The sequence below is a fragment of the Chiroxiphia lanceolata genome, chromosome 4 (genome assembly GCF_009829145.1).
Source record: "Chiroxiphia lanceolata isolate bChiLan1 chromosome 4, bChiLan1.pri, whole genome shotgun sequence".
NCBI lineage: Eukaryota > Metazoa > Chordata > Aves > Passeriformes > Pipridae > Chiroxiphia > Chiroxiphia lanceolata.
The window spans coordinates 42830520-42842869 of NC_045640.1; the positions used below are offsets into that span (position 1 = coordinate 42830520).

Sequence of the window (12350 nt, forward strand, 5' to 3'; positions counted from 1 at the left end):
TTTATTTTATTTTGGTAAGTACTTCTTATCCTAAAAGAAGTTCTTTCATGTGCAACATTTGACAAACAAATTTAGATACCGCATTAATATTTAAAAGGAAGTATTCTCAGTTCAATGTTGAAAGCATCTGAAGATTCCGCGTCATGATTTATTAAAAAAAAATCTTAAGAGGCCATGAACGAGTTTTCACTGCAAGCAGTTGCTCTTAAGGCTACAGAACTAAAACTTACTAGGATGCAAACATGATATATCATTACCTCGGATTTCAATAGTAAAGATCTAAATAACAGTAAAATTTTGAAGAACCCCACATTTATTTATCAGTTGGAAGGTAAGATGGTAATCTTTCTAAATCATTGCTTCTACTTAGCCATAATGAACAGAAGTCCACTCCACTGAACAGAAAAATGCCATTAGATACAGAACATAAAAATCAGAGGAACAATGATCATGAGCTTTGCCTAAGATCTACTAAATTTGAAACAAAAAAAAAAATGGTTTTTTTATGACTTGGTTATGGTTTACACTTTTTGAATAAACACTTGGGAGAGAATTAAAAGGCAAACAACTGAGAGAGAATGACTGATTGAATCTCTTAGTTTAAAAAAAACCCAACTATTTCTGCTTATTTAATCCTTAACCTGACCTAGAGAACTCAAATTACAGCCATTTTATTTTGGTTTGGGATTGGGGTTTTTTTGGCAATACTTAAACATACCTTAACATTGCTACATTACATTCATTATAACTGAAATCGAGGTTAGAAATCAATGATTTACCACAATTTGAGAAATCAAGTCAAGAATTTAAGAACCTTATCACTTTCCACACCTGAACTTACCATTTTCTTAATAAACGTTTCCTCAAGTATGTGTATTAAGACAAAAACATGGGGTTACATTCTACAATGTATGGTCGTATTTCTTGATGTTGGTATGGACATAGGTTATTTTAAAACTTACTTTGACATTGTGCAATTACATGGTTCTCAATACATCTTTGCCAAGAAATTAATTCTAATTAATTGAAGAAACTAGATAATATTTTGAAGATCACCAAGAATGGATTATGTTTGTAAATTAAGTTTAAAAGAATATTTAAGAAGTAAATTTTCTCTGTGTAAGTATTTCAGTAAATCATTAACTCTCTCCAAACATCAACCATCCTGTTGATTCCATTATTGCCAATAAAACTTACAAGAGTCATTGACCAGTATTTCTCTGAAGTTTCTATAGTTGTTTGTTATATTGTTTGGTTGGGGTTCTTTAATTGCACAGAAATTCAATGATCCTTTTCACAGTTATGAAAGTTTTGCTGAAAGTCTTTGCAAAAAATTTACTTCCAACTTATCTAAAGTATAGCTGTAACTACATGCCACCTATAACTGTGTCTCTAGAGGTACTTGTTATTTTTATGTTAAAGTGAAAATCTTTGCAATGAAAGGGATGAAACTCTATAAAAGACTGGAAGAAAAAAGCTGATTTCACATCATCTTCACTCTCACAGTATAAACATAAATCCTGTCTCTAAGTAATCCTGTCTTCAGAAGAAATTTGACAAACCTACTTGACTGACATATGCTATGCCTGGAGTGCAGTTAATTTGACACTTTTTACAAAAATAAACCCTTGCATTATTGCAATTAACTGTCTAAATTGAACTGGGACCTTTTTATAGCTTATCTTCTTCCACAAAAAAAACCTATAAGCTTATTCATCTGAAGCAGACTACATCCTACAACTATGATCACAAGTGAACTTGTATGTATTTGTATAGATGCATTTCCCATCATTTAAATGACTATACTTGCAATTATAGAAGCATCCCAAACAATCGTTATTCCTCTTCTAGTAAACAGTACTTCATGTAAAAGTGGTCTCATTAATTTATTATTATTTTGATAGAAATATATTTTAATTGGATTTGATGCCTTTTTTTCAGAATAACAAATTCGTATACTCTCCTATCAAGACCGATCCTCCTATAACATTTCAAGAACAGTAAACATCAAGTGAAAAATGCAGACTTCCTCATTTTATTTCACTTTAGATTTGTTTTCCAATTTAAATTTAAACTCTGGATCAGTTTCACAGTAAATCTCTTCAAAATCAAGCTGTTCCAAAAAAACAGCACAGAGCTTCACAATGTGAAGCCCTCTCAGAAGTGTAACTTTATTTATAAAGTGCCACCAGTTCAACCTACCCATCTTTCTGAGGATGGTCAGGAGGGAATGCACTTCTAAGATGTTGCCATCAGGTTTCTACAAGGTGGAGAAACTGAAATATGCCCCTTAAGTCAGGCCAGCACAGGCTGCTCACTGTGTGTTTATTTTTCCCCATCACTGAATAGTTCTACACTATGAAGCCAACACATCTAAGAAATACAAAATACAGGATCAAGAAGAAAATCGCTCACGTTACAAGGTCCTACATCTATAGTTTTGATCTGTAGACATCACAGCTGCTGTTAAACATTTAGCCAATCAGACAGACAGAAAGAGGAGGCGAACTGCTGGAGTCAGGAACAGAATTCCTTTGCCTTTTAGGTCGCTTTTTAGGTCCCTTTATGGACATCTGCTGGAGAAGCCATACTGGCTCTCCATGCTGAAGTTCAGGAAGATTTCCTCCCCTCAAATTACTAACAAAGTTCATGAAGTACAATCCTGATATGCAAAACACTAAATCTCTACGTGGCTGACTCAGATCCTAACAAACTACAGTGACATATCATGTTGCTGTGCTGCAGATTACTCGAGGAGTTTTCAAACATCAGACTAATACATGGTGGATAAACCCCTGAAATTATTACAATTCAAACAAAAAGTTAGTTTTTTTAAGTCTACCAAGTACTTCTTCAGACAAAAACTGACAATAGGCAACAGCATGGGCATTTAGCTATTAACAGCAAAACTGTTGGCAATTGCACCTTCGATCAGCATCCATTTCAGTCTTACCTGGTAGATATCAGAAAGGCTGCTGCTTCCTGAATCACTAGTGATGCTACATCCTGAGTGACTAGATGAAACGTGGGTCACCTGTGGGTGGAGACTGTCAGTAAGGTGCAGCTTTGTGAAATCTGCAGGAAGCTACAGGTGGAGTAAAAAAAGCATCATTACAATTTGAAGGAGATACACAGCAAAATTAATTAAAATCATATATGTCACTTTACCCTCTGCCAGTACCAAGTGTATTAAGAAAAACACTGGGGCTTGAGAATGCAGCATAAAAATTTTGAGGTTTGCAGCTTTTTAAACTCATGCAGAGGTCAGCAAATTGTTGCTAATATAAGAGATTTAAGAAAAATGTATCTGAGGACAAACACTAGTGAAGCAACATGCCAAAACTCTTCAGTATCTTGCTATAGGGTTTGAGTAGAATTAAAATGCATATGAATATTGTGCAGCTTACAATATCAATAGTTTCCTGCAGAATTAAAATTAACAGTTGAGTAAAGTCACATACTTTAAAAAAATCAAAAAGTACTGCTCTGGATTTGGTATATTTTGTTTCTCACATTGACAAAGTACATTAGAGACAAGTAAAATCCAAGTCACTGAGCTATCCATTATACTTTGAGCCAAATAATATGACAGCAAATAGGAAATGCAGGAAGAATGATACAATTTTAAAGAGCTACAATCCTGACGTGAGTTTGCTCACATGCAGTGCTGAAGAATGAATCAAGACTGTGTATTTGATCACTGAACAATCATCCACCAAGATTTGTGATATGTATTTTCACTATTGCTTTATGCACACAGCTCCCATGAAGATCTTTAAGAACTGCAAACACTGCCAGGTTGTAGAAATTACAAAGGAAAATATCTGCTGTCTGAAGAAATATTTAAATGCTATTTCAGGGGCAAATCACTGCTCTCCCCAAGAAGCCTGCATCCCACAGCTAGTTAATAAAAGTATGTTAATATATCGGTTTTGCTGTGCAATAAATTCTTCAATAATTAAAAAAAAGCAGCTTTGCTCATTAATTTGTTTCAACTCAGACAAGGCAGATACTTTCATCTTAAGGAGTTGTGTTTGTATGAAAAATGTCATATGCAGTATGTCCATCCATGTCAATTATGAATGCTATCTTGGTGCTATTACCGTTCTTCCTGGATGGAAATGGAAATAAGAGTTCATTCAGTGTTAAGGCAGAATAAGACGATCAGGATAAAAGGTTATGAAAAAAGTCATCTCCAAGTCACAAGAGAGCATGCTTGAGAAAATTATTAGCTCTGTACAGCCAAAGATACTGAATGATTTTACTGCTATTTGCCTTAAGTTTGTTCACGGAGCATGACCTGAAAGAACCTTGGCTTTAAGATTTGCCATGAAAAGCACAGACAACTGAAAACCTTAGTCTTATTTAGACTGACTGGCATTTCCTACTCTAATGTATCTGAAAAGGATTTCCTCCTTATCACAGCATTGACTGTATCAGTGATAACAAAAATGGTGACATTTTAAGCATTCTTTCTTAGTATTTTACCTGAAAGAGGGGTTAAAACCAGAAACCAGACACTAATAATACTAAAATGCTTCAGTAAGCCCAGAGCTAGAGTTGATCTTCATCAACAAAGAGAGGGCAATTAACAAAAGCAATACCCTAATACATACAGCCATGGATGCTGCCTCCAGAAAAATCTAGTTATGCTCACCACTTTTGATGATGTACCAGAAGGAGAAAACAGGGCACTAAGGGAGTGCATTATAGTATCTGTTGTCTTTGCTATTTCACTTTTCAATCTGTAAGTTTGCATTATCACAAAACTGAACCATATATATTGATACTCAGGCCACTCTGCAACTTTTTTTTTTTATCATTATTTGAGCCATTCTACAAATAACTATACATTCCATAGGTAGAATGCATAGGAAATGAACTGCCATAGCTTCTGCAATGTGTTGATGCCCACTTCAAAAGTACAATCTCTTATAATTAAAGTAGTCCAGGTTTATTTCCAAGTAGAAATCTTACACATTATTTTAAGATACATGCACCAATTATCTCAAATTCATACATTTAATAACTTAAAAAGATATAATATTTTGAGAGTTTTACTTTTTATAACAAACTAGTTCAGTCCCAAATAAATATTAACTCCATAGAGAGCTGTATATGAATACAGTCTTACATCCAGCCAAACTCATTCAATTTTTCATAGTGCCCTGCAAATATCTCCATGTCATTAACAATGACATTTATTTTTTATCAATGCACTAAAAATTTTAAAAGAACTTCACATCAAAGCAAATCCACTTAGTATGTTAAAAAAAAAATCAAGCTATGTTTAATATAATGACTGCACTTAGTGTTTTAAATTAACAGCAAGAATTTATGTTTTGTAACTGCACAAAAGGCAAAAGGAAGAAGCAGGGATTGCACAATAACTGATGGAATACGTTGCAAATAAAAGCAAGCCTTCAGAATTTTTTTGGCTGTAGACAATCAGCTGAAAGCTTGGTGATTACTGGTTTCAGAGTAACTCCTCAAGTCAAAGCCATGCTGCACGAGCTGGACTTGCCAAGTGGTGACAGAAGATCAGAAGCAGGCATTTTACTTTAGGCAACCTAACTCGTCACTTTGATCCTAATCAAATAGGACTATTTACAAGCAGAAAGCACATGCTCACATCTTTGCAGAATACTACATCTCTGTGCTACATGCCCGAAAGCAGCATCCACTTTGACTGCCCTACCCCCAAAGTTAAGGCAAAAGGCCGCATGAGGAAAAAAATAAATACAAAAATTAAATAAGTTGATACATTTAAACTGTAAACTCAATGAGAAATGGCGTGAGAAATACATGCATTTCTATCTTATTGACATACTGCTGTTTAAAATATTTAATACTTCATTAAATACAATGGGGGAAAAAAAGTAAAGCACTGATGACAATGAAAACCCACATGTGCTTAAGTCTTCTACTAAAGTGTGGGGGGTTGACCCTGGCTGGACACTAGGTTCCCACCAAAGCTGCTCTGTCACTCCCCTCCTCAGCTGGACAGGGGAGAGAAAATACAACAAAAGGCTCGTGGGTCTAGATAAGGAAGGAAGAGATCACCCACCAGTTACTGTCACAGACAAAACAAACTCAATCTGGGGACAAATTAATTAAATTTATTAGTAATCAAATCACAGCAGGATAATGAGAAATAAAACCAAATCTTAACACCTTCCCCTCACCCTACCCTTCTTCCTGGGCTCAACTTCACTCACAAATTCTCTACATCCTCCCCCCACAGTGGTGTAAAGGAACAGGGAATGGGGTTACAGTCCCCGGTAACATCAGGTTACCATCAAAGGTTGTCTCTGCTGCTCCTTCCTCCTTGTGGGGAGGACTCCTCACACTCTTCCCCTTCCAAAGGAGGCAGTCCTCCATGAACTTCTCCAAGGTGAGCCCTTCCCACAGGCTGCAGTTCTTTATGGACTGCTTCATCATGGGTCCCTTCCATGGAGTGCAGTCCTTCAGGAATAAACTGCCCCAGCATGGGTCCCCTGTGGGGTCACAAGTCCTGCCAGGAGCCTGCTTCAGTACGTGTTTCCCACAGGGTCACAGCCTCCTTCAGGCATCCACCAGCTTTGGCATGGGGCTCCTTCATGGGGTGCAGGTGGATGTCTGCAGGACCTCTGTGGGCTGCAGGGGCACAGCTGCCTCACCCTGGTCTGCACCATGGGCTGTAGGGAAATCTCTGTTGAGGTACCTGGCACACCTCCTCTTTCTCCTTCCGCACTGGCCTTGGTGTCTGCAGGGTGTTTCTATCACACATTCTCACTCCTGCCTTCTCTGGTTGCAATTGCACAGTTTTTCTTTTCCTACTCTTTGGAACTATGTTATCCCAGAGGAACTACCACTGTTGCTGATGAGCTCAGCCGTGGCCAGTGACAAGTCCAACTTGGAGCCGGCTGGCGTTGACTCCTTCAGAAATAGGGGAAGCTTCTGGCAGCTTCTCAGAAAAGTCACCCCTGTAGCCCCCTGCAATCCAAAACCCAACCACATTAACCCAATACCAGCTACACCTGTCACTCCTGTCCTTGTATTCAGCTATCACTCTATTCTGCCGTTTAGTATTTAGTATAACAAGAAAGCTAAAGGTTTTCTTGCAACGTTTTGAAGCACATACTGGCTAGATCTAGCACAGGCTTTATCAACCAGACCAGCAGGCTTTATCAACCAGCAATATGAGGAAGCATGACACACCCTTTGCCTCAGAAACATCACCTATTACAGACTGACAACACCACAAATGGCATCAAAACTGAATACTCATTTTTATCTTGTCTTCCATTTTCATTAAATGATGGCTAGATTTAAGGAGACATTCAAAGTAACAAGGATCAAAAGCAACTTGTCTATTTTACATAACAAGCGCTTATTTTTCTGCGACCACACTAAACTACAGCTTTGCTGAAGCCAACACATACAATATTTAACTTCATTACTGAACACTCGGAGTCACAGCATCAGAAGGAACTAGTGGATAGAGTAAAAACACAACAGAGTAATTTAGAAAAATTAGGGTATGATTATTTTTCAGTAAATATAGTTTCAAAATACATTAAATGTACCCAACATTAAATAATTAATAGTCATTAAAAGGGTCAGAAAACTGTCCTGATGACCTATTCTCAGGACAACCTTCATAAGTGACAAACATTAAGGTTTCACTTATGTGAAACGCAGATCTAATCAAGTGTAACAGGGGACAAAAGTTGTTAATACAAAACAAAAACCGATAAAATAGTTTCCACCAAAGCACTAATCTTAATTTGAGAGTAGTCAAAATAGTATTTTAGAAACATAAAAAGCAAGCATAAGCCTGTACATACACACATCCATACAATTTACACACATGGATAGAAACCAGAGGAAAAACAGTACCTCTGGGAACTCCACGTTTTTACTTCTTGAAAACCCTAAAACAAATGAACACTTGAACAATTATGTGAAACTATCTTAAGGACAAAGACGCATATCGCTTTTGAACTCTACAATACCTTAAACCCTATCACATCTTCCTACCTTAAAAGCAGCATTTTATTACTTCCACCCTCAAAGTGAGTCATCACTTTATGCATGCAAAACTAACAATTACTTTGCTCTGAATATATTCCTTCTATTTTAAGAACGTCATGATTTTCTCCTATCCTACAGCATGCCTTTCTGTATAACAAAAGGCAACCTCTATTGCACCTTCTACTCAGAAATCACTGGGCTTATCCTAATGATACAGTATTTTAAAAAATTAAATACATTTTCAGAATATTTACTGGACAAAAAATCAAAATCCTTGGATATAGCATAAAAGGTAATGAGACCAGACAAAAATTAAGTGAAACTATACCAAACCCCTTTCTTTATTTAAATAGTATTCCTACTTCTTGGGGTTTTTTCTTTTGTTTTGGGGTTTGTGGTTTTGGTTGTTGTTTTTTTTTCATTTGGTGTTTTGTTTTTTAAATGCAGTGAAAACAAGTATAAATGCAACAATGTGAGAGACAGACACAAGAATGTAATTTTCAATTACCAGAAGAATTCTGGTTAGAGAGCTTCAATATACTACTCCTTTTACAGCAAACATATCAGTAACCATTTTATAAACAAGGTCCTCTACTGAAGGCTGCTCAGCACTTCATGAAAAATTTATAAAGCCTGAAAAGTGACTGAAGTAGATCTGCAAAAAGACGAGATTAAAGAGAGCAAAGGTGTAACATTCTGTTATGCAATTCCCAATGAATGCTCTTATAGGTAATTAAGTGCCACTGAGACAGGCTAAGCAAGTACAGTAGACATAATACAACACAAAATATCACCTTTATAGCCTCTATTTCCACTTTCTGAATTTAAAGAAACACAAGTAAACACTGACTCTTTAACCTCTAAGCACATGAGCACTTATTTTGTAGTAACTCTTTACTAATAAAACAAAAGCCACCATAATAAAAAAGTATTTTTATTCTACAGATGACACACTTAGTCCCCCAAATATAACTAAGTAAATTACAACAAAGTTATTTTGGGATTCTGTATCTTTTTGTGAAGGAAGAAGAACGGCAGACAAATAAAATCAATACTGTGCCTTAGTCTTTCTCATTTTTTTCCCCCCACCAAGACAGAAGTTCTAAAATTTTTATTGCACTACAAAAGTGTAGATCACCAAGACAGTATTCTTCAGTATTCTATCAAATTATTAACATTTTATTTCACTGTTTTATATAGATGTACATTTTTATATTAAATGTTTGTAAGTCTGTTGTCTGTATTTTAAAGCTATACACGTTTATACATATATATATTTTTATGGTATTTAATGACTGAAAGAAGAAATATTTCTAATTATGGTGGCTATTCACCAACATACTATTTAAACATAATTCTTTCACTAACCAAGGGAGACATCAAGGAAAACATTTTTAAGGTTGAGTGATTTTAAACACAGCAGTCAATGTAAGTAATTACTGAATAATAAAGTGATTTTTATCGATTCTGTCTGCAGACATGATGCAGGCTGACATGTCCAGTGGAGAATTAAATTTAAAATAAAAGTGTAAACTAAATACAGTTCAAATTAGGATGCAATTCACAAAGAAGAAGGACTTCCTTGTACCTAGGGGTGTAAAAGATTAAGAAGTTTCTATATATATTCTACAAAAACTTCTGTAAGACTTAAATAAAAACTTACTGACTTATGTCTTTTGTATAACTGTTCACCTTAGACAATAATACCTCATGTATTTCAAATCTCTAAATTTTCCTCAGACATCTTTCTGTGAAGCTGTGGCTCAAACTTCATGAAGATCTACTCTTAAATATTTTCTTCATCTTGAGTACAACACAAGACACAACCCGCGTTCTGAAAATATTGCATTTTGATACTATTGCTGTTTAGCAGTTGTTTATATACAAAGCCCAAGCAGAACACCTCTAAAAGTAATAAAAGAAGGTATTATAAGGATCTTTTCTGGCAATTTCTTAATACTTTCCTCCACTGATACTTTGCTACAGCTAGCCACCCTCCCCCCACCCCAAAAAAAGAAAATTATTCAGAGGTTCAAGCTAATGCAAAGTGAGCTGCTGGTCTCAGGGAGAGAGCAAGACAGAGTGAAGGCACAGGAACTTCATTTTGTTTCCCCTTACAAAACACACACCAACTGCCACTTACTCATAGCTCTCAGCAGCTAATCCTATGAGCACTTAATGCATTGAATCCTTTGCTTGAAGGATTATTGACTTCTGCAGAGGGACAGAGGTGGTAAAATTTAAATGGGTGCCTGGGGAATGAAAAAGCTCCCAGGGACAACACTTTTTAAAGGAAAAGAAATGCATCAGTGAAATGCACCCATTCTTACCTAATTTAACTACCTTCTCTGTTGTATGATCAAATATGTTAGTATTTGTTCTTTCTTTTGACAGTGTTTGAATTGGAGATTTAATGTAGCATTTTATATTCAAGTGTCTTACTTCAGGGAATCTGACAAACATTACTCCTTCAGCAAACACAAATGTCAATTTATTGACAACATGTGGGGAAAATAAAAAAAGAAAAATTGTATCATTCAGGTATTTACAGTGCCAGTGAATCACAAATACAAAGGAAAAAACTGCAGGATGGAACTAAATCATACTGAACAATTTTCTGAAGTTTTTCTCAGCTTTCTGAAATTCTGAACTCAAACTATTATAACACATTTGCAATGAATGGAACAAATCTGCATGACCAAAATATTTTTATTTAGAACTTTACTCAGAAGTCTATGTCAGTCAAAAAAATGCCTTGTGAAAATGTAACTTCTTAACTGGGCAACAAAGGATAGATAATTCAGCAATTTTAAAATATGGACTCTGTGGTGGTTTTAAAGTCACAGCAGTTCTGCTACAGGGATCAAGCTAGAAAGATCTCTACAACTTTTGACTGCAGATATACATTTTAATACCGACAACTCTTTGACAACCTCAATCACATGGAGAAACATGGTGACACTTTGCAGAAGGGATTATGTAGGATTCTCAGATTTGCTTCCTCTTTTTTTATTAAGTATCTGGTATTTTGTATTATTTTATTTCATAAATAAATAAATTTACTCCAGATTTAGATCAGATCCCATTCTTTGAACTACTGTGAATACCAGAATCTCTATTCTGGTGTATTATGTCTGCACATGTCCAAAGATATACCCTACCACTCCTGGTAGCATCCCGCTGTCTCACCAAGCACATGCATTTAAGAGCCCCAACAGAGCCTGCACAGCCCACACCCTCACACAAACTAACAGTTTCCCAAAAACACTGAATAAGGTTGGGAAGGGAATTCATCCTGTGGAAATCTACATAATTAAAACTGACAAGTAGGGATAGGCACTCACTGATGACTGCTGTTTAGAATGAAGGAAAGACCGTTCTGAGGCATTTCAATATCTCTAGGGTAGGAGGGTAGAAAACACAGTTCGATCACTGAACTTCAGTAAAAGTTCCATATTATTTAAAAGCAATAGACATGGACAAAAAAAAATAATAGAGCCTGGCTTTGCAGAGATCTCTCTCCTGGGAATAACTGATTTTCATACTAACAAAATGCATGCTCCAGTTGATGTTTTTCCCACAGTTAAATATTTCTAAATACTTCCTCTTGTGGCTGTTTGGGTGCTTAATATGCTGAGAACCACTGCTGGGTTGAAACGAAATGATCCGTTTTCAGGGCTTCTGGAGGCTTATAAGGTTACATTTTGAACTCTTTGGCCTGTTACAAGTAACTGTGGGAGAGGAAGGAACAGAGAACCTTGTAACAAACTTTGTTTCCACAGGAAACCAGACAAAAGATTTACGCCTAAGGATGTAAAAGCAAAAAATTTCAAGAACACTTTATGTAGGCACATATGTTTACAGGAAATGTTGATTCAAACATTTTCAAGCAAGATATTCTCAATCCTACAGAATATTTTAAATAAATAACAGAATGCTCATGTATACCTCACATATAGAACTCATTTGGTGTTTCTTACATAGCAGTCTCACAAGTGGACACAAGGGATGATAAAAAGCAATCACACCAGCAGGGGTAAAACTGATGGTACCTGCAGACAGATTTTATTTTCAGCTTTAAGGCAGCACTCAGAATTGGAAACCACTATAGAGAAGTAGAGAGTTTAACCCAAAGGTGAAAACATATATTCTGGGCACATCTGAAATGGTTTAAAGCAAAGATCTATGATATGTCTACAATTCCAACCGTTGAAGCTCTCCCATCAGTACAGCATTCTTACATCATGTGTTGCTGTTGGGTTTTTTTTTTTATACCTGATCACAGAATACTTCATGATTACAGCATTCTAGCCTATCTACCAAAACTTGATTAA

General features: G+C 35.9%; 1 protein-coding gene across 6 annotated transcripts in view; it reads right to left on the reverse strand.

The window, feature by feature from the left end:
- The window catches only part of RAPGEF2 (Rap guanine nucleotide exchange factor 2), a 181349-nt gene that overhangs the window by 43309 nt on the left and 125690 nt on the right, over window positions 1-12350 (reverse strand). For 5 of the 6 annotated variants that reach the window (XM_032685082.1, XM_032685080.1, XM_032685079.1 and 2 more), the window contains one exon: window positions 2954-3085. The exons of the other annotated variant lie outside the window; for it this stretch is intronic. In XM_032685082.1, the coding sequence (XP_032540973.1) occupies window positions 2954-3085 (132 nt within the window). The remainder of the gene's footprint in view (window positions 1-2953; window positions 3086-12350) is intronic. 6 annotated transcript variants of the gene reach the window in all.